This window comes from Thamnophis sirtalis, unplaced genomic scaffold (genome assembly GCF_051295495.1).
Source record: "Thamnophis sirtalis isolate CommonGarterSnake01/CBP01778 unplaced genomic scaffold, rThaSir2_p1.2 scaffold_4, whole genome shotgun sequence".
NCBI lineage: Eukaryota > Metazoa > Chordata > Lepidosauria > Squamata > Natricidae > Thamnophis > Thamnophis sirtalis.
The window spans coordinates 120,066,183-120,088,886 of NW_028261384.1; the positions used below are offsets into that span (position 1 = coordinate 120,066,183).

At 44.4% G+C, this 22,704-nt stretch overlaps 2 protein-coding genes across 14 annotated transcripts in view; one reads left to right on the forward strand and one right to left on the reverse strand.

Annotated features, from left to right (window-relative positions):
• Positions 1 to 9: 9 nt before the first annotated feature.
• Positions 10 to 12,165, forward strand: TEX51 (testis expressed 51; the record flags this gene model as incomplete). Its single annotated transcript, XM_087714675.1, has 5 exons — positions 10 to 232; positions 2,627 to 2,701; positions 4,917 to 5,006; positions 7,670 to 7,687; positions 11,797 to 12,165. Coding segments are annotated over 5 exons (612 nt in total), but the record flags the coding sequence as incomplete, so codon positions are not given.
• Positions 12,166 to 16,772: 4,607 nt separating this feature from the next.
• The window catches only part of EPN1 (epsin 1), a 52,241-nt gene continuing 46,309 nt past the window's right edge, over positions 16,773 to 22,704 (reverse strand). For all 13 annotated transcript variants that reach the window (XM_087713943.1, XM_087713944.1, XM_087713950.1 and 10 more), the window contains 2 exons: positions 22,113 to 22,355; positions 16,773 to 19,072 (listed from right to left, as the gene is read on the reverse strand). In XM_087713943.1, the coding sequence (XP_087570069.1) occupies positions 18,729 to 19,072; positions 22,113 to 22,355 (587 nt within the window). In that variant the 3' untranslated portion in view covers positions 16,773 to 18,728. The remainder of the gene's footprint in view (positions 19,073 to 22,112; positions 22,356 to 22,704) is intronic.

Consider the following 22,704-nt stretch of genomic DNA (forward strand, 5'->3'; position numbering starts at 1 on the left):
TATTTTTGATTCCTGGTTCTCATGGCTACAGCCTCTCTGCTCGGATTACTTCTATGGGCAGTCCCCGTGAAACTGGCTGGTACCTGCCTCCGTTGCTGGCCAGATGCTGCTGCATATTTTATTTACGATGCTAACTTACTGCTGCAAAAGGATTCAGCAGCCTCTAATCAGCTGGGGACACTTTTCCTGGGAAATGTTAAAGAGCTTGCTTCGTATGGCAGTGGATATTTGGGTATATAACATTAAGGGAAGACCTGAGCAGGGTTGCCTCTGATAGGAACCTCTGATGAGCGTGAAATTTCTGAATCACAGACTGTGTGCCTAGCTGAGACACAAAGTCTGTTTTGGTGTCTGTTTTGTGCTGGAGGTTGTATAAGAGAAAGCGTAGAAGCTGAAAAAAGTGCTCTTAAAAAACACAAACATCTACGCATGTGAATGAATGAATGATTAGTCTTTATTGTGGCTCACAAAGAGACAAAACTGTCCCAGTACTTTGAACCAGTGGTGAGTTATGGCCAGTACACCCCGGTACGCACAGATGCCCTCCTTACCTGTATTTAATCCAACTGGGCCATTTGCACATGCGCATGGAGCGCAAGGCGCCTGTGCGACGCTCCGCTGAGCAGCTGATGGGTGTGCATGAGCGCGCAGCATGCATGTACGTGGTGGACGCCCAGCCCCGTCGCAGCGTGCTGGTTGTGAAGGGATCCAGAACCCACCACCGCTTATAACATAATGATTTCATTGAGTGATTTAAGGTTGAAGAAAATCCGCCAGAGTTAAAATGTATTGTGGAAAATTAGCTCTTCTAAAACAATAATAAGAAAAGATAAGAAAATAATAACATTTTAATGTTTCAGAAAACAGTTTTGCATTTTTCTCAAATTCATCTTGTTGGATTATTGTTGTTTAGGGGAAATGCATCAAAATATAGGCTGTTCACAGTAGTTAACATCTAATGAAAATTTAGGGTTGTCTCTAAATGTTAAAATGTCATTGGAGACAAATTAAAGTCAGTTGTAACTTACTAAACCCGAACAAAATGTATTAACAGAACATATTATGCGCGCCAGAATCACTATTGACGATCATGTATAAAATATCTGTACATCTACATACAGAAAGAATCAGGATTACGTAATACAACATAGATACTAAAACATTGAAGATGTCATCTGGCAAAAACTGCCACATCAATACAATACAATACAATAGCAGAGTTGGAAGGGACCTTGGAGGTCTTCTAGTCCAACCCCCTGCCCAGGCAGGAAACCCTATACTGTTTCAGACAAATGGCTATCCAACATCTTCTTAAAGATTTCCAGTGTTGGGGCATTCACAATTTCTGGAGGCAACTTCTGTTCCCCTGATTAATTGTTCTAACTGTCAGGAAATCATAGCAAGCTAGTTTATACAGGTCGTCCTTGACTTACAATAGTTCACTTAGTGACTGTTCAAAATTACAACATCACTGAAAACAGTTACTTATGACTATTTTTCACATTTATAATCGTTACAGCATCCCCATGTCATGTCAGATGCTTGGCAACTGACTCAAATTTATCACAGTTGCAGCGCCCCAAGGTCATGTGATCACCTTTTGGGACCTCCTGACAAGCAAAGTCAATGGGGAAGCCAGATTCACTTAACAACTGTGTTACTAATTACACAGTTGCCGTGATTCACTTAACAACGGTGGCAGGAAAGTTTATTAAGTGGGGCAAAATTCACTTAACAAATGTCTCACTTAGCAACAGAAATTTTGGGCTCAATTTGTGATCATAAGTCAAGAACTATCTGTGTAAGATTTCCAGCCAATCAGGAATTCTAGACAGACCAGCCTGAATTTGAGAAAATTATTGGTGATTTCATTAAAAATGTGTATGACTTGGAAAAAGAAAAGAAAAGAAACAAATATTCATTTTTAAATGTGTAACACAAAATCTGTTTGCTATTTCACACCAATGAAGGACTCAGGCAGGGGATGCTGCATGAGGAACATTGCTCTATGCATATTCCAGATGTTCCAAAATGCATTCCTTGAAATTGGCAAAAAACCAAAACAAACACGCCACAGCTTTTCATGTGCCTCAGATGATCTAGGCATGTTGTAGAAAATATTAAAAACTCTCTGCAATGGTTGAGAAAACAGGGATCCTTTTCAGACAAAATAAAAAAAGAAAATGTTATTTCCGTTAAATATAGTCTTACATGGATGCAAAATATGTTTGTGTTAGTTTAGTTTTGGGTTTACCATGAGTGAATAATACACAAGTTGAATGACCTTCATCAACTTGGCATCCTCTAATGCAGGGGTGTCCAAACTTGGGACCTTTAAGACTTCAAGACATTGCTGGCTGGGGAATTCTGGGAGTTGAAGTCTTAAAGTTCCCAAGTTTGGACACCCTGCTCTAATGTGTTTGACCATGCTGACTGAGAATACTAGTAGGCATTGCAACCCTAGTTATTTTTAAGAGTATTAAATTGGAAAATGCTCCATCATGTAGTAGGATAAGTTCTAAGTTAGTCCTGGTTACTTTTGATAGAGTGCAAGAGTGCGCTTGGAAAATCTGATAAAACAAGTTTCCACAAACATCATTTTGTGTGTCTCTGCCTCTTCCTGCAGAACGAGAACATATGGAACGGGAGGCTGGCAATCTCTTTCATCATCTCGAGCTAATTATACAGAAAAGTCAAGAAAGTAGGAACTGAATTATCTTTGTCCTTTTACAAATCGCTTGTGATCTCATGCTATTATAGTATCTCCTAACACATGGCTGGCTGGGGAATACTGGGAATTGACGCCTACACATCTCATAGTTGCCAAGGTCGAAAAACATCGCCCTGACATTTCCTGAATGTCAAGAAATTTGTCTCTGTTTCAAGAAAATTAATTTGGCATCTCATACATTTTTCTTAATCAGAAGTGTATGAAGTTCATCCTGCATGCAGCTGCCCCCAAAAGTCTCCCTCCGGTCATGTAGTGACAAAATGGCCCGATTTTCAAGATTTGAGGTGCTTTTACAGCTAGTCCTCGACTTACGACTGATCATTCAGGTGTCATTCAAAGTTACAATACCTGACCTCCCTCCCACCCACCCACCCTGTCTTGTAACTGCATTTTGGGTATTCGGCAACGGGGTCTCATTTATGGCCATTTGTAGTGTAATTATGTGTAATTAGTTTAATTAGTAATTATGGTTATATGAGCATAATTTATGTTTTTTGTCAAAAACCGGCATTTACTTCTGGTTTCCAGCAAAAGGCACCCATTGCAGACAATGAGTTTATTTAAAACCACAGCATTCGCTTAATAACTATCGTGTTCTCTTTACAACCAGCATACTTATTTAATGATCACTACAAAAAAGGTTATAATTTCAGGCATTGTCATGTGGTGAGTTGCTTAACAACTGGCATGATTTAATGACTGTAATTCCAGGCTCCACAATCACAGTTGTAAGTTGAGGACTACCTGTAAAAGTATGGGAATAAGTTGCCACTGAGAGATCTACAGCCATCCTCACTCTTAAATCTCACCCTAACATAGATTGATATATTTTGCTCACCCGAATGGAGATTTATCTTGTGTTAGGGTGAGAATGGAGATGATCCATTCTGGAACCATTGCTGAATGTCCCCTTTTGGTCTTTCGAAAAGTGTAGATACTTAATTATGGCTTCCACCTCTTAAATATTATTCATCCCTTAATTAAACTCATACACAGTGTTCATCTTTTGGTGGGCAAAATTTTAACTAATGCAGTTAAGAATTCTGTAGAGATTCTCAGTCATCCAGGTCATGGTTGTCCCAAAGTTTCTTTTTTAAGAATTAAGAATGTCAGGGTTCCAAATAGCATCCTCGATCCAATAGGAGTCCAAGGCTAGGGATTCCTCAAAGTTCCAATTTATTAGAAGAGCCATGTTGGCACATGTAAGAAAACCCGAATCTGAAAGCTTCCAGGTTTTCACCACCCAGTTCCTCCCACCCACATCCGTCCAGATACAGGTACAAGATGACCTTGACTTTCTGAGAAGGAATTTTATTTTGGCTACATACTGTATCTCCCATGCTCCATGCAATCCCTCCTCCCAGTTTCCCACAGTAGAATATGTTTGAATATGTGGCAGGCTTCCAAGCCTGAGAGGTGCTTTTTCAGGAGGCAACTGGACTTTCTTGTTTTTTTCTTTTGAAGACATTTCACTTCTCATCCAAGAAGCTTCTTCAGCTCTTAAAGGATACTGGGGAATGGAAGGATTTATATTCCTTGAAGATAGCTGGACACTTGCATCCTTTTAGAGGGTCATTGAAGCACTTGGAGGTTTAGCTGTGTCCTCTTGGTCACCTGTTTGGTGCTCTTAGTTCCTGCAGTCTGCAGTTTTTCCTCTGGAAATCAATTCCTACTCCCACACCATTCAAAGGGTGTTCATCCCAAATTGTGTAGCTAAAAGTCAACTTTTACAATCAGGAGCACTATTCAGGTGAACTTGAAGACACAGATAACCGTCCAAGTTTATCATATGCTCACATTTGCGAACCGGTAGCAAAGGGTAAGTTGATTTCACTCCTGAGTTGCCTCCTGAAAAAGCACCTTTGGGACAATTAAGAATTAATAACAAACCAATTCAATTAAGAATTCCATTCAATTCTCATTCCAGTTAGAATTTTAGATATTCTTGATCAGGAGTGATCAAATTCCAACCACTACTCTTGGTTAATCTAAGCAAAGCATTCATTAATTGCCTCCTACTTATTAATGAAAAATCCAATTGTCCTTTCAAGAAATTGTAATAAACTCTTGTAGAATACTTGATTTATCCATTGTTTGCACTACATTCCACAGCCTGAAGCAGCTGGTCCTTCCTCTATATCTCAAAAATCTTGGCCTCTGTTGTCTCCCTTCTTTTTACCAAAAGATCGTGAAGTCCTGATGAAGGAAGCAGAGTTGGAAAAAGCAGACTTCATCAAGCGTTTGGAAGAAGCATCTAATCTTTTTGTGAAGGAAAGTAGGTGCCTTTTCTTCTGTTTCCTTCTCACAAATTCTTCAATTTCTGTTCATTCAGAAAGCAGTCACGTGCTGAACCCGATCATTGATCCTTCTAATACAAAACTATCATCTTGTGAAGAACAGATCTTTTAAAACATTAGTCAAGCTACAAGATCTAGCCTTCGAGAATACAGATGACTGCCAGATGGATAAAACAGATCCCTTATGATACCAGTTCTTTGCATCAACTCAGCTCTGAGGAAAAATTGTTTTTAAAGCTTTTGAGGAATTAAAACATTTGTGTTTGTGCTTCTTGGTAGGATGCTGAGCTGAAGACCTTGTTACTCAGCAGAGTTAGTCCAGTTGTAATTACTACATTTGAAATTCCAATGTAGTTTGATGAGAGGCAGTTTGGACTAGTGGTTAAGGCATGACTAGAATGCCAGTCACTCTCTCTCAGCCCAACTCACCTTACAGGGTTGTTGTTTTGAGGAAACCTGGAGAAATTATTATTGATTGTGTGCTGCTATGGGTTATTTATAAAAATAAAGGCAAAGTATAGGCAAACAAACAAATAATAGTTTGCAGTTCTGGAGGAATTATCTATGGCTCTAAAGTCAACACCTTCTCAATGGGATGTTTATCAATAAACAGAATTGCTTTTAATTCTGTGGTTGTGTTGGGTCTTCTGTCCCGGGATAATGTTGCAGGATCCAATCTAAGTTGGTCACTGGGACCAGAGATTTAGTTTTCCAAGCTTTCAGACTTGTGCTGGAGCCCATCCACAGAGAACTTCTTTCTCTCCAGAATGTGTGCACTAGGCGGTTCTATGCATACTATTTATGTGGTGCCTGGCTGTGTGTTGCTTTTAGAGAACCCCAAAGGTGCTTTTTTCAAGAGGCAATTGCACTTTCTGATTTATTTATTTGAAGGCTGTTCAACACTCTGTTGAGTGAGGGATACGACATCATCTGTCTCCAGTCTATAGCACAGTCCTTTCAACAATTTGAAGAAGGCTCCACACCAATTTGCACCACTCAGGTTACTCTGATGCAGTGGTGGGTTTGAATTTTTTTTAGAAATCTTATGTAGGTGTGGTCTGCTTTGTGGGAGTGGCTTGCCAGCCATGTGACCAGGGGGAGTGGCTTGCCGGCCATGTGACTGGGTGGGCATGGCCAACTTGTAAAATGTGGTGAGACTCACTTAACAATGCTCTTGCTTAGCAACCAAAATGTTGGCTCAGAAACTCTGGCATTTGAAGCACCCAAGTCTTAAAGCTTAAGTTACAAGACCCTTGCACCACTATTCCTTTAGAAAAAAAACCCAGGGTGTTCAAACTTGACAGCTTTAAGACTGGTGGACTTCAACTCCCAGAATTCCTTCTCTTGCTCTTCATCTTGATGATGTTCGGATGGGCAAGGAGAGGGAGCTGGAACCGGTTCTAAACAGCACTGTAGATTTGTGGAACCTCTTCTATAGAAGAGGTTAGAACTGGCAAGAAACCACCCCTGTCCTGATGACACAGATACACTCTAGGTGACCTTAATGACCTGCTAAAAGGATGCAAATGACCAGTTAAGTATAATCTTTATTGTCATTGTACTTAAATACAACGAAATTGGTTGTCTGCAAGGAGTATAAATCCACCCCACTATCCAGTAAGAGCTGAAGAAGCTTCTTGGATGAGAAGTGAAACTTCTTCAAAGAAAAACCAGACAGTCCAGTTGTGTCTTGAAAAAAATCCTTTGGGACAACCATGACCTGGTTGGGACTGAGAATCTCCATAGGCATTTGCTTTTACAGAGTGGAAAGAAGTTGAGTTGATCAACCTTTCAAAAAATTGAATTGTCCCTTTTAAATCAGGATAATTAGCCAATGCATAGAACCTAATGTTTCTTAGGATACAATTAAGCTAATTTAAAAAGTCCCTCATTCCCCGAAAAGACCAAATTAGATATTAGAGTCAGAGAAATACTTTACCTCATGAGTCCTTTCAGAACAGAAAAAGCATCTTCAGGAGGAATGAATAGGATTCAAGAAACAATATTTGCCTTAAGGAGGTTGGTTTAATTTTTTCATTGACACCTCTCTTCACCGACTCAAGAAGCCACTTACATTGTACATAACTTGTGAAACGGCATTTTTCTGGCTAGAACAATAAATACAAAGCCAGCCAGTTGTTCAGGATAATCAAAATAGAAGCAACATATGTGATGGGTAGGAGAGTTGGCAGTAGACTATTCAGTGCAGTGTTTCTCAAACTTGGCAACTTGAAGATGTCCGGACTTCAACTCCCAGAATTCCCCAGCCAGCATTTGCTGGCTGGGGAATTCTGGGAGTTGAAGTCCAGACATCTTCAAGTTGCCAAGATTGAGAAACACTGATTTAGTGCAATGTTTCTCAATCTTGGCCATTTTAAGATGTATGGACTTCAAATCCCAGAATTCCTCAGTCAGCATAAGCTGGCTGGGGAATTCTGGGAGTTGAAGTCCACACATCTTATAGTTGACAAGGTTGAGCAATACTGAGTTAGAGCAATGGAACATGCTGGAGACAACTCAAGATGTGGCCTGGGGAATAACATTTTGGACAGGATAATGAATTTATGACCAGGAGTGAAAGAAATTTGCTGGAATTCATTCTCCGATGCTCATCCCTTCTCTTCATTTTATGTCTTCACAGTCTGCAGTTTTTCCTGTGGTGAGTCCATCTGCCTAAACAGGCCAGACATGAATCCTTCTGGCCCAAGAAACGCCGTTTCAAAAGAAATTCTCCATGATCCTGTGTATGAATCTTCACCTATTAGTAACGGTGGAGTACATTGGGTCTCCTAACTGCAAAATGAACTCTCTACTCTAAAGTGCAGGGCAGGGCAATCTCTCGAGCAGCTAGCCTGACCAGGCTGAAATCCATTAGTGGAGAATCAAAAATTGTTCACCTTCCACACTCTGGGGGAAAAAGCAGAATTCTTATTTGAAATTCTAGCAGTGTCGTCACCCCCCAATATTTCCAAAACTGTTGGACTATTCACACAAGTCCTCATAGTAGTTGAGAATTAAGGGAACTAATACCTCAGACTTATGGAGATGTTTTACAAATGTAATGATGTCTATACAGATCATAGGCTGAGCACGTAAACTAGATAGGTCTACATCAGGGGTGAAATTCAGCACGTTCTGACAGGTTCTGGAGAACCGGTAGCGGAAATTTTGAGTAGTTCGGAGAAGTGGCAAATACCATCTCTGGCCTGTCCCAGAATGGAGAGGGAATGGGGATTTTGCAGTATCCTTCCCCTGCCACGCCCACCAAGCCATACCCACGGAATCAGTAGTAAAAGAAAAATTGAATTTCACCACTGGTCTATGTTGGTTCGGGTGAATGAAGGCACACTCAGGCTTCAGAGTAACAAACAGCTCTTTATTAGTACAAGTCAACTATGTACAATCCAGCGAAGGTTCAGTCTGACAGCAGCCCTTTTATAAGGAGCTGTCAGACTCTTCAACCAATCAGATTGAATCTCTGTTCCCACCGGAGAGAGGACCTTGGTGTAAACCGTTACCAATGTTTTTGGTATCTAACACCCCTCCCCTCTTAGATGGGCTCAACTGACTTGTGACATAGTGACGCAGGTAGGCGGGCTTTCTGGTGGCCCGCCCAGACCTGCGCAGTTCAGTTAGTGGGTGTTTTTCAGTCAGGTCGGATGGACCTGTTGTCTCCACGGCTTTGCCAGGTGGAAACTCCTGGAATTTCTCACAGACCACAGCTGGAGTTTCTGGAGCCAGTTCGTTCGGAACTTGCTGTGGGCCTGCAACAATTACAGATAAGTGCCCTGGTACCTTTGGGATTGGATTCATGCTCCTTTTTGGTAGGGCTTTGGCTAACTCATGCAGGAGTTACCTCTGGTTGCCTAAGACTGGAGTTGGAGATGCGGCCATGGAGTTGGTCAATGTGCCGTCTCCAATTTTGACCATCCCTGAGCTCTAATAGGTAAGAGCAAGGCCTGGTGATGCCTATTACTGTGGCAGGAATCCAAAGAGTCCCTCCAGCGTAGTTGTGGGCATAAACTTGATCCCCTTCGCTAAAGTTTTTTATTTTGCCGGTCGAATCTGGGGGCAATGCGGCAGAGTAGTTTGGGTATAGCCGGTCTAAGTGGGACCTTAGCCAGTGACCCATTGAAAGTTCAGAAGGGCTTCTACCAGTGGTAGCACTCGGCGTGATGTGCTGTATGTGGAGGAATTGATCAACCCATGTTTGCCAATCTCCCAGGCCCATCCTGGATAGGGCTTCTTTTGCAGATCTCACCATTCTCTCCGCCTGACCATTGGAAGCCGGATGGAATGAGGCGACCAGGGCATGTGTGATTCCCTGTGCTGCTAAATAGGTCTCGAATTGCATGGCCGTAAATTGGGGCTTGTTGTCAGAGTCCAAGACAACGGGCAGGCCGTGAGTGGAAAAAAGTCTCCGTAGTGCCTTGATGACCGCTTCTGCCATGGTAGAGGTCATGAGGACTACTCCTAGCCATTTTTAGTAGGCATCCACAACTCCCATGAAAGTCTGGCTGTGAACAGGACCAGCAAAATCTACGTGCACACTAGACCATGGTGCTTAAGGTCGTTCCTACCCCTTAGTGGGCACCTCTGGGGGAGCTGGTCTGGACTCCTGGCACGGTGTGCAGGTAGCCACACATTCTTCTATCTCCCTGTCCATGTTAGGTCACCACACATAACTCCTGGCCAAAGATTTAATCCTGACAATTCCAGGATGCCCTACGTGCAATGCCTCTAATACTGCAATGTGCAGTTTGGGTGGAACAACGACCCGGTTCCTCCCCCCCAGTAAACAACCATTTATTACTGACAGTTCATCACATTTGTAATAAAACATTTTAAATTCAGACCCCACAGGCCCCTTGGGCCACCCCCTCCACACCCAGTTGGGATGTAGAGTCTTTTGCTGAGTGGCGGGCGACGTCACAAGACAAGACAGGACCAGCTTCAAGGCAGTCAATGAGGAGGAGGACTGGCATCTCAGGGGTAGGGTCTGCAAGCAGTTCAGGAAGTGGGCATTGACTCAAGGTGTCGGCATGCCCCAAGGTAGAGCCAGGTAGGCTGCGAGGAAGATTGTCCATCTGGTCATTAGTGGCAACAAAGAAGCAGGAGTAGGCTGGTCCCCAGCCAGCAAGTCCAGCAATGGTTTGTGGTCCATGATCAGTTCAAAGCCACGGCCGTAGCCGTAGATGTACTCGTGGAACCGTTTAACGGCGGTGACTGCAGCCAGAGCCTCACGGTCCAGTTGGCTGTAGTTCCGCTCAGCAGCAGACAATGTTCATGAGTAGTAGATGATGGGTGCCTTGGTTCCATTTGGCATGCATGGCTGAAGACGGCCCCAACGCTAAACGGGGAAGCGTCGCATGTTTAGGACAAACAGCAAACAGCTCTTTATTAGCACAAGTCAACTATGTACAATCTAGCGAAGGTTCAGTCTGACAGCAGCCCTTTTATAGGGAGTTGTCAGACCCTTCAACCAATCAGATTGAATCTCTGTTCCCGCCGGAACAGAGGACCTTGGTGTAAACCGTTACCAATGTTTCTGGTATCTAATAGTCTACATCTTGTTCTCCATCTTTTTATTCACGGTCTCTAGAATTGAAATTTGTCAGCAAATCTGTGAATAACAGCAGCACATTTTTTTCTTTTCTCCCCCTGCCCCTTAAAATTTGGCAAAACTGATGTCTGAATCTTTCAAGGAACCCACCTAATTCAATTTCTAGAACACTCAAAAAAGAGAGTCAAAGGGCCAGTAATGCCCGCCCCAACCACTTCAGGTTTGTGATCAAGTTATGGCTACCATCCACTTGGCCTTCTAGTGTCCAAAACAACAGAGAAAAGGAAGTGTATTCCAAAATATTTTTAATTAATTGGACAAGGATTCAAAGAGGGGACAGGACAACAATTCTAGATTGACTGAGTCAATTTTATCTGGACTTCTAAAGGCGAAATGGATAATGTGCTGATTAAATTCACTGAATGGGTGCAGACCTCGAGCAAATCCATTGCAACATGCAAAGCTTCAATTTGTAATTACAGTAAAACCCCATTGATTTCAATAAGTCTATTCTAAATATAATTAAATCTAGACCTAAAACATGATCAGCTTTGCATGTGATTTGGATTATTTCAGATATACTGATAATAACAGACTAGCTCCCACCGCACAACCAAACACATTTAGGATGGTTTAAGTTTCAATCATGCCATTTGTGGTTTAAACCTGATTGTTCATCCAGGAACCTATGCTGGGATTCAAACATTATAATAACTGTTTCAGAGGTGGTATTCAGCAGGTTCTGATCGGTTCCGGAGAACCGGTAGCAGAGATTTTTGAGTAGTTCAGAGAACCGGTAAATATCACTTCTGACTGGCCCCGCCCCCATCTATTCTCTGCCTCCCGAGTTCCAGCTGACTGGGAGGAAATGGGGAGTTTTGCAGTAACCTTCCCCTGGAGTGGGGTGGAAATGGAGATTTTACACTATCCTTCCCCTGGAGTAGGGTGGGAATGGAGGTTTTAAACTATCCTTGCCCTGCCACACCCACAGAATCGGTAGTAAAAAAATTTGAATCCCACCACTGAACTGTTTCCCTTTGCAAAGTGTGGTTGCTCATTTCATGTGTACTAAAGCACGACTTGTATTATTGTTTAACTTAATCTTCTACTTGTAGATAGGGCAAGTCTGGCAGAGAACATGGCAATTTATGTTGCACAGGATATGAAGGGTCAATCTAATAGCATCTCCCCCATCCCTTCCACAGGCGAATCAAGGTTTCGACCTTATGAAGTGGCACAATGCACAAACTGCCAAATTCTCAAGGCTTCCTGCTTTGACCTCAGGATATGCGCAGGTAATTGTCTTTTGCCATCTCTTTTCCCTTATTCCCTAACTTCTCCATCTCTCTTTGCCTCTGCTGAAACAAACTGCACCTATAAAATATGCAGAGATCCAATAATGGTGGGCTAGATATCTAAGAAACCCATAAATTCAGAATCTCTCTGCGATGAAGAGGGAAATAGCAGCAATGGGAAGATATATCGACCTATTTGTGACTCATAAAAAAGCTGCTTTAAAACGCAAAGGTTTTGGTCTCTGGGGCTATGGTAAAACCTAGGATTTTTGAGATGACACAGAGATTAGGCTATTAAACCTGTTAGGCAACCTCAGTTAGATTACTCCTCAGTTTACATCCATTTCACAACATTGCTGTGGAATTAATTCAGACACAGAGAGGAAAACTAGAAATAATGGAATAGGATAAAAATTACAACAAAGCTTCTCCTTCATCCCTCACCAATCCATAGAATTATTTCACTCACTTTGGATCCCTTATCAAGGGAGTCTTAACTTCACTCTTTCCCTTTCACTTGCTCGCTTTTAAGAAAAGAAGAAAAATTGGTTCAATAACACATCCACTCCACTGAGGACTATTTCTGTTGACTGCCGGCTGCCAGCAGTTCAAATCTCACAAGGCTCAAGGTTGACTCAGCCTCCCATCCTTCCGAGGTTGGTAAAATGAGGACCCAGGTTGTTGGGGGCAATAGGCTGACTCTGTAAAACCTCTCTGTGGACATGTGCGCCGCTGTTAGCTGCTTTTGTCATTTCCGGGGCACCAGCTGGTCTTCGGGTTTCCAGCACTCTGGCACATGCAAACACCAGGTGGCTGGCAGGCGCAGGAGCACTGGCCAGCTAGTCTTCAGGTTTCCGGTGCCCTGGCATGAGCACTCCAGTTTGGGCACTCTGTGTCGAAAAGGTTAGCCACCACTGGTCTAAGTGCTACTGTTATTGCTTGTTTTGGCGATGTGTGGAAAATCCCCCCTCTCCCTTTCAGAATTACTGAATCCCTTAACTGAATCAGGCAGAAACACACACACACCCTGAATCCCCCACCTTCTGCAATCCTGCCAAGAAACTTGTGCCTGCAAGATCATAAATCTCCCATAAAGAAATTTTCCATGTTCTAATACAGGGGTGTCCAAACTTGGGAACTTTTAAGACTTGTGGACTTCAACTCACAGAATTCCCCAGCCAGCATGGGTGGCTGGGGAATTCTGGGAGTTAGAAGTCCACAAGTCTTAAAAGTTCCCAAGTTTGGACACCCCTGTTCTAATACTGAAGGAAAAACTACGGATCTTCACAATGTAAATGCTTTGGCCATACTAGAATGAGCTTCTTGACTGGAAGTTTCAAAAACTGAAGTCCTAGAGATATGTTTATTTCATAGAGATATTCACAGAAACGATGCCAGGTTTCTATTTCGGCTTTTCCCTTTTCTGCAGGACCCAATGTTGTTGCAGCCGTGTTGATATCCCTTACTGTCTTGCTGGGGGTACTGGGAGTTGCGTTGTGGTGAGTTGCTTAGCATTTGCAGAATCAGATGATGGCAGAATTGGAAGGATCATTTTAGGCTATTGAACCTAAGAGATGCACATTACCTCTCTGGGAAATAGATTCAATTATTGACCATTCTTGCCATTTCCCTCTACATTCAGAAATTTGCTTTCTCACAGCTTTAGTCTTCCATTTTCATTCTCCTGTAATTCATTTCAAGGTATTTCCAAAGCCCTATTTTATTTCATCCGTTTCCCCCCCCGCCCGCAAAAAAACCTCAAGGATAAATATATTCAGTTCCTTCCATTTTTTTCTTGTAGGATTTAACTTTTGTTGCATTCTCTGAACCCAATTTTTTGAACCTTTCTTAATGTGCAAGACCAAGATCTGGACTCCATTCGCCATTCTGGTGGGGAAATCACCCATACTTATCATGGTGTGCATTGTGTGTGGGGGTAAATCAGTTTATTGACATCGTCCAGCTGAAATCTGAACACTTCCACAATTTGATAAACCGTTTTTATATTTTATTATATAGGTAGTCCTTGAGTGATAATGGGAATTGGGACTAGAATTTTCATCACAAAACGATGCAGTCATAAAGTGTGACATGACTTGCATGCACTGCTTAGCATCAAAAACGCAGGATCACACGGGTTAAGCAAGGACGTGGCATGACTACAAGGATTATGGGGGGAGGGGTGTACTATGGAGTGTAGGTGAGTCCCACAGGGAAGTGGGTGGGTAAGTGCTGTGGGTGGACACTACAGAGCATAGGCGGGCAATAAAGTGGCAGGAATGGGAACAACTTGAGACCACTGACTTTGCTTAAGGAAGCTGGCAGGGAAAGTCACAAGTGGTGATAATTACAAGACAGTGCAAAGTGTTGTAATTGCGGGGTACTTTTGCTATTCAGTTTCACTCATGGCCTACGGTAGAATGGAGCAGTTTAAGGCTGCACTCACAATTCCTCCATGCTGCAGGTATTGCTTTCGTAAAAAGACACCAGACGAAACTGAATCACAAGATGAAGACGATGATAAAGACAATGAAGATGATGGTGAAGACAGTTCAGAATTTTCAGGAAGCTCAGAGGAGGCCGCCCCAACTCCTCCAGTACCATACTACTCAATCCCCCCTGAATTCAGCATGCCCGGTCCTCCAGAATACGACGTGCCCAATGCTCCAGAATACGATGTGCCCAATTCTCCAGAATTCAAGATACCAAGCCCTCCTAGCTTCTAATGATGCCCAAAATTAAAGAGTTTACAGAAGGAAAGTAAGTGGAATTATTTCTTCCCACTCTGCAACATCTTTTCACCTGCAGCTTCACAGCGTGTGTTAAGTCAGGGCAGCCTGAGAGAACCCACGCAATTTCAGGTGGAAAATTCAATCATGAATCAGAAACTAATTAAGGGCAGAATTAGCCAATACCAAGTGACTTAAATCTTTCAATCATATACACATGCTTGGCTCAGGAGGATCTTAGGGCTACCATGATATCTTCCCACACCAGATAACCAGACTAAGATCCATGCTGGGTGAACAAAATTCTTTTCATTCCTTCAAGATCTCCAGGTAGTTTGAAAATACAACTCTTGTCATCACAGCTGGCTCTACCAGCCATAGGTAATGGTCCGAGCCACTCTGAAGGTAACCAGGTTGATAATGGCTGGCCCACATAGTGTGTGTGTGTTTTTGTTTTTTTATATATATATGTATCCCCCAATTTACGACTATTATTGAGCCCAATATTTCTGTCATTGAGCGAGACAGCTGTTACGTGTGTTTTGCCCTTTTACCTTTCTTGCCACAGTTAAGTGAATTACTGCAGCTGTTAATAAGAGATTTGTAAAGTGAATTTGACTTCCCCATTGACTTTGCTTCTCAGGTAGCAAAAGGTGATTACGTGACCCCAGGACACTGCAACCATCATAAATATGAGTCAGTTACCAAGCGGCTGAAATTTGAAGGATGTGGCAGTGGTCTTGTGAAAAATGGTCATGTCACTTTTTCCAATGCCGATGTAACTTTGAATGGTCACTAAATGAACCGTTGTAAGTTGAGCATTATCTGTATAGCATACAAGTGAACCACATACAGGTAGTCTTCACCTTATGACCATAAATGGATTTTACCGCCATGAAACAGGTGATGTGAAAAGACCCATTTTATTATCTTTTTTTTTTGGGGGGGGGTAGTTCATTCAGAGCAGCCTCAAGCCACGTGATGGATTTGAGCAATCTATAAATTTATCTGTAGTTTAGCATGTTGTATGAACCCTATCAGCTTATTATTAAACAATCATTCCAAGTGTATTTTGGTGCCAGCAATAGGAGAATTTCTGCAATGCTCTTTATCTTCAGGAATAAGGTTTTGCAAAAGGAAAAAAAAGAAACCCAAACAGAAATAGCAATAAAAAATTGCCACACCTTTTCTTAAGGCCTGCATGACAGCTGGAAGCAAGTTTTGTTTTGATTAGACTTTTCACCCTGGCCCTCCTGAATCAACATACAGGTAGCCCTCACCTTATGACTGCCATGGAGCCTCTTTAATAAAACAGGTTGGTCATATGACCAACTTTAATATCACAACCTTTTTTTGTGGCAGTTGCTAACACCATGGTCATTAAGTGAAGCAATGATCTGCTGGGAGCAGTTTTGCCAAAAACCAGCAGTCATTGTAAAAAACAGTCCTGTGGCCATGAGAGGCCGCGACCATAAAGGCAACCCAACCGCCTGACGTTCGGTAACGTGACGGCAGGAATGGGTGGATAATGACCATCAGAACTTCAAATCCCAATCATAAGTCAAGGACTATCTGTAGAATGTTTTTTTTTCCCTTTTGGAAGGAGGCTGTGTGCTTCTGTTTTGTTTGCACGGAGAGGACAACTTTATATCTTCGTAACTTGTGCAGCCGCGCAACCTTGGCTTAGCCGGCCTCTTTCCTTGCTTCTTCCACCCGCCGCAAACCCAAGAATTTGGTAAGGCGCACAAAGGGGAAGAGTCATTCAGGAGGGGCTCCCTGCTTGCCAAAGACACAACATGCTTAGTTGGGCTGTTCTCTTAGTTGGGCTGATCTCCCGACTGCCATCCAGGGAAACCTTGTGATGGGAAGGGCCAGTCGCAGGGGTCAGAGTGCAGTTTTGCAGGCGAACTCTGCCGACTGCCAGCAGTTCGATCCTCACCGGCTCAAGGTTGATTCAGCCTTTCATCCTTTCAAGATTAGTAAAATGAGGACCCAGATTGTTGGGGGACAATATGCTGATTCTGTAAACTGCTTAGAGAGGGCTGAAGCGGTATATAAGCCTAAGTGCTATTGCTATTGCTATACGAAGTAGTCCAACGCTCCCTCCGCGGCCATTTTCCATACAAAACAAATCTCGAAGGGGCCGAAGCCTTTGGGTGCCATAGAAGAATTTCCATTTATTACATTTCAGTAATAGCATTTTTTTTTTCTGAAGCATACCAGAATCGGTTAGAAACCTGGGAGGGGGAAATGGAGGCAGGGGGACTCAGCCAAGGGGGAGGGTCACACACAGCTAAATCACTCCCCACCCCCAACAAATGACACAATGATTCAAATATACTGATATGGGAGGGGGGGAGAAATCAACCCCAGCATGATGGGTGGGGTGGGGTGGCTGAGGAAGGCATAGGAAACGCATTCCAAGAATTTATTTGGAGGGGGGGGGGAGAAAATAAAGGCCAAACAGATTGTCCTGGGTGCTAACGAGTGCCCCTCCCCAGCATCAAAGAAGAATTTAGAAAAGCAGCAACACATACACATACGCACACACTCACAAACACACACAGCCATGACTCCCTTCCCCCCACCAAGCTGCTGCTGCTGCTGCTGTAGAAGGGGTAAAAAGTGACCACCCAACATCTCCTGTCCCTCCCTCTGCTCCCCCCGCCAGTCCCAAGAAGATCCGAGGCTCTTTCGGAGTTGCGCTGGTTGAAGCACAGGCCTCTTCTCTGGCTGGGCATCTTGAGAAGTGGCATTTTCCTGGTGGGCCACACAGGGCGTCCAACCCTCAAAGACACGGAAGGAGGCTGCCACGCAGGCCGTGCCTGGAAGGTCACTGGGCCGGAGGCAGGAGGAGCTGCTCAACTCTGCTGGCCACCAAGCCGCACAGTTTTCGGTAGATTTCTTCGTCTCCTCGGTTGAGTTGGCCGTGGCCTGCAAGACCAGGACGGAGAATTTTAGGTCCTGCTGATCCAAAACGCAGCAGGGGCTTCCGTCCTCCAGGCCTTCCAGGACACGGGCCAAGAAAGTCTAGTCGTGGTCCAGGGTGGGAGTTTTGCCTTTAAAGCCTTTCTAGCATCTCAGAACGCCTGGTTTTCCCTTCACAGTAGGTTGCGTGGAGTGTTTCAAGGTCCTCCCCCACCGTTGACCCACTCAATGCGTTGGCAAGATCCTGCATTTCTTGCAAAAGGATATTCTTCCGGGGGTCCGTATCCTTTGCAGAAAGTGGGTGCACGAGGGGTCGAGCGGCCTAGGATTATGACCTAGTTTTGGTCTCTGGCATTAAAGTTAGTGGCATCCCCCTTGACCCTAAGAACAGAGGGAGATGTATTCTAAGGTGTCAATTGTTCCTATTACGCCTCCCCCCCCACACCACCTCCTACTTCCTCAGGGGGGGGAATCCCCCCCAAACCCAGAGAAAGTGGTCCCAGCTAAGGGGCTGTGGGGAGAAAGGGAGGTTGAAAAAGATGCAACAAACATTCAAAAGGGAAGGGAAGGGAGTATTTAAGGGGAAAAAAAATTTTTTTTAAAGGTTATGTCTTCCTTTCCCCAAATAATTTCATCTGGAGCATCACAGAGGTAGGAAGTTAGCAATTTCCCTTTCTTCTAGCCTTCCACAACGGAGAAGACAGAGATTGATGAACAAAAAACAAAAAAAAAAAGGAATATCAATATTCCAAATCTGGCATTACCTCCCAGATAGGTACTCCCTCCCCCCAAAAAAATAGTGGGAGAGGATTCAAACATCATTTTTAAGGAAGCCCCCTTCCCCCAGTTCTGCTTTTGTGACCAGATTCCTCCCCATTGAATTAGTCACTGGGTGTAGCCACTGCGGCTCCCTCAACTTTGGTAGTACAAACAGATCCTCCCAGGTCCCCGCAGAGCAGGCCTGGGGAGAAAGGGGAAATCAATGTGCAGAAAGTCTCTCCTGACCTCCCAACATGGTGGGTGGAGGGCCTGCAAGGGCTTGAGTCCCTCCCTTCCACCTCCCTCCCACCCCAATCCAGTTGCCCCTGCTTGGTGGCTGCTGTAGGAGGGCCCCCACTGCCAATGGGGGAACACAGGGCAAAAGGGGATGTTTGGGTGGTCAACACCAGGCCAAAGGTCTCCCCGTTATAGCAAAAAGGGGTTGGTGCTCCCCAGGGTGGAGGCCGAAGTGCTGCTGGGAACAACGCCGGCAGGGGGCAGGCTCTGAGGGGGCAGCCCCATGGCAGGCAGCCCCAGAGGTGGAACAGCTCCCAAGGGCTGCACCGCCATCATGGGGGAAACAGAGGTTAAGGGCATCCCGGGAGCCATGGGGGATACGGAGACCATTGGAGCCGTGGCAGGAAACGCTGGTGGCGCTGGCTGGGACAACGGAAGTACTGGACTGACACGCAGCTGATTGAGTGACAGCGGGGTGGCTGCCGCTGCCTGGAATGGATTGGTGGCCGAGGCAGATGGGGCGGGAGCTGAACCTGCAGCAGGCAAGAAGACAGAAAAGAAAGGATCATTACAGAGAAGCCCAGAGGGCCTCCTCCTGGCCTAAAAAAATCCTGAGGCCTGGCTATTAGGGGATGTCGCTTCAACCTGGCAGAGGTTCACACGCCTTTAGGTTGCCAAGGCTGAGGAACCCTGCTCTAATGCATCCTCTAGAAATGTATTTCTCAACCCTGGCATCTGGAATATGATTCCACCACAAAACCGCGGACGACAAAATCGCGGTCGACGAAAGCGCGCATTTGACGTCATCACAGCGCGACGAAAACATCGCGCTGTGGTCGAAAAATGTAAAAATAAAGCGAAAACCTTACCCTAACCTCCCCAAACCTAACCCAAAACCTAACCCTAAACCTAACCCTTAACCTAACCCTAAATCTAACCCTAAACCTAACCCTTAACCTAACGCTAAACCTAACGCTAACCCTTAACCTAACGCTAAACATAACCCTAACGCTCTAAACCTAACCCTAACCCTTAACCTAACCCTAACCCTTACCTTTATGTGAATCGGCTTGCTTTAATTTTATTTTTATTTCAATTTTTAATTTTTTTCGTCGCGCTGTGATGACGTCAAATGCGTGCTTTCGTCGATCGCGCTTTTGTGGACTGCGGTTTTGACGGGTCACGCTGGAATACATGTGTGGACTTCAACTCCCAGAATTCCTGAGCCAGCATGCTGCCTGGGGTATTCTGGGAGTTGAAGTCTACACATTGTTGTCAGGTTTGAGAAACACTGCTCTAGAAAGTTCCACCTGTCAGTCTGGCCTTGCTCAGTGCCAGCAAACTCTGTTCTAGGAATAAAACCTCCAGATAGCTTTCCCCAAATGGCCAACCACCGAGATAAAAGAAATTTCTACCTTATAGTCTTACAACCTTTATTTCGTACAGATTCCTTTCAAGGGTGCTAAACTGGCAGCCCAGGGGCCGGATGCTTCATGTGCACCCCAGCTCCGCAAAGGCAAAAAACGTCGCAACATGTCACATGATGCCATCAAATTTGACATGCTTTAGATCACAAGTCTTAAAGTTGCCAAGTTTGAAGACCTCTGCTTTAGATGCTCAAGATGACACACAGGGAGTCATTCATTTCGTAGGCTGAGTTGAGAGACCGTGACTGACTCAGTTATCCTAAAGCGAAGTGGGAACTTGAATCTTGATCTCCACAGTCAAAACCTGAACCACTACTCTTGAAATATTTTTGGGAACCACACCGCATAATTCTCACAGCTGAGACCAATGGGAGTTTGCTAATTAGCATTCTGTCGGGCAATCAGATTGGGATAAAGCTGTGTCAAAAAAGAATTTAAATTTTATTCATCTGTATCCCCCTTTTACAAATAACTCAAGGTGGCGAACATATCTAACACACCTTCCTCCGATTTTCCCTACAACAACATCCCTGTGAGGTGGGATAGGGCTGAGGAACCATCACTGGCCCAAAGTCACACAGCCGGCTTTCATGCCTAAGGCGGGACTATAATTCAAAGGCTCCTAGTGATTGGCCCAAAGTTACACAATTGTCTTTTATGCCTAAGGCAGGACTTTAATTCAAAGACTCCTAGGGATTGGCCCAAAGTCACACAGCCGGCTTTCATGCCTAAGGCGGGACTTTAATTCAAAGACTCCTAGGGATTGGCCCAAAGTCACACAGCCGGCTTTCATGCCTAAGGCGGGACTTTAATTCAAAGACTCCTAGGGATTGGCCCAAAGTCACACAGCCGGCTTTCATGCCTAAGGCGGGACTTTAATTCAAAGACTCCTAGGGATTGGCCCAAAGTCACACAGCCGGCTTTCATGCCTAAGGCGGGACTTTAATTCAAAGACTCCTAGGGATTGGCCCAAAGTCACACAGCCGGCTTTCATGCCTAAGGCGGGACTATAATTCAAAGGCTCCTAGTGATTGGCCCAGTTACCCAACTGTCTTTCATGGTTAAGGCGAGACTTGAACTCACAGTCTCTTGCTTTCTAGCCTGGTGCCTTAACCACTAGACAAGTGTTGGCGAACCTTTTTGGCACCAAGTGCCGAAATGGGAGTGTGTGTGTGTGTGTGTGTGCATGCACATAGCATACCAGAAACCATAAGAACAAGCCACCTGGTGCACATGTTGGGAAGATGATCTTCAGATTTTTGGGCGCGTGCATGCACACCAGCTATCTAGTCTTCTAGTTTCTGGTGTTCATGTGTGCACAAAGACCATCTGGCCGGTGCACATGTGCACACCAGAAACCAAAAGGTTATCTTTCCAGTATGTGTGTGCGCACCAGGCGGCTGCCCTTCAGATTTCTAGTGCTCCCACACGCGTGAAGACCAGCTGGCCAGCATGCCGGAACCCGGAAGAGCAGCAGGCAATGGCTCCCATGCCCGGATTGATGGCGCTGCATGCCACTTCTGGCACATGTACCATAGGGTTCACCATCTGGCTAGTCTGATTTCAGTGCTGCTTATACAGGTAGTCCTCAACTTGCAACAGTTTCTTTAGTGACTGTGCAAAGTTACAATGGCATTGAAAAAAGTGGCTTATTACCATTTTTCACACTTACGACCGTTGTAGCATCCCCATGGTCACATGACTTACATTCAAATACTTGGCAACTTGCTCATATTTATGACGGCTGCAGTGTCCCAGGGACATGTGATCACATTTTGCGAACTTCGGACAAGCAAAGTCAATGGGGGAAGCCAAATTCACTTAACAAACCATGTTACTAATTTAACAACTGCAGAGATTCACTTGACAAAAGAAAGTTGTAAAGTGGGACAAAACACATTGAACAAATTTTTCACTTAGCAACCTAAGTTCTGGGCTCAATTGTGGTCGTAAGTCGAGGACTATCTGTAATTAATCCAGACAAAGATGATCCCTTTTCATTTCTATCCCAGTGAAACCAGGGCAATGGAACCGATTTCCTACACTTCAAGCCAAGTTTGATTCTCTCCTTCAGCACAGCAACGAGTAGGAACCCCTTTATTTCCTCTAACCAGCCCCTAACACCCCAAAGCCTACAAACTCTTACCAGGGGCGAGGAAAGGGTTTGAAGCCTTGGTGCTGCTGGATGGAGCAGCAGGTTTGCTGACCAGAGAGTCCAGATCAACGAGGGCTGCGTTGGGACCCAGGAACGACTCGGGGGTTTTACGCATCGGCTTGCAGGTCTCTGGCAGTGACCCAACCATGGCAGCCATATCAAAAGCGCAGGGGCTGTCCTTGCCGCTGCCAGCCTGAGAAACAGGGACCTCCCCTGCTAAGAGGGACAGTTCACCTGTGGAACAAGAAATGAGAGGAAGAGAGAGGAGGGCTGGGAGGGAGGAGTAAAAATCCAGAAGCACAGAGAACATGGACGGAAAACACAGACTCCATTTTAGACAGGGCAATTTGTTGGGCATGTAAGAAATTGTGCTTGGTTTATGGCTGTCCACAATCATTTTGCCCTCATTCCCAAAACCACAAACAAACCCCCTACTTCCCCACATTTTAGAGGGTGTTTTTTTGTTTTTTTGTTAATTAAAGTATTAAATTATTTTCCCATCTCTTTAGAACTACATGCAGGGACATGTAGTTTGGAAAACCAATGTCCAAACAAGATTAGAGGATACAGGGAGGGAATCAAA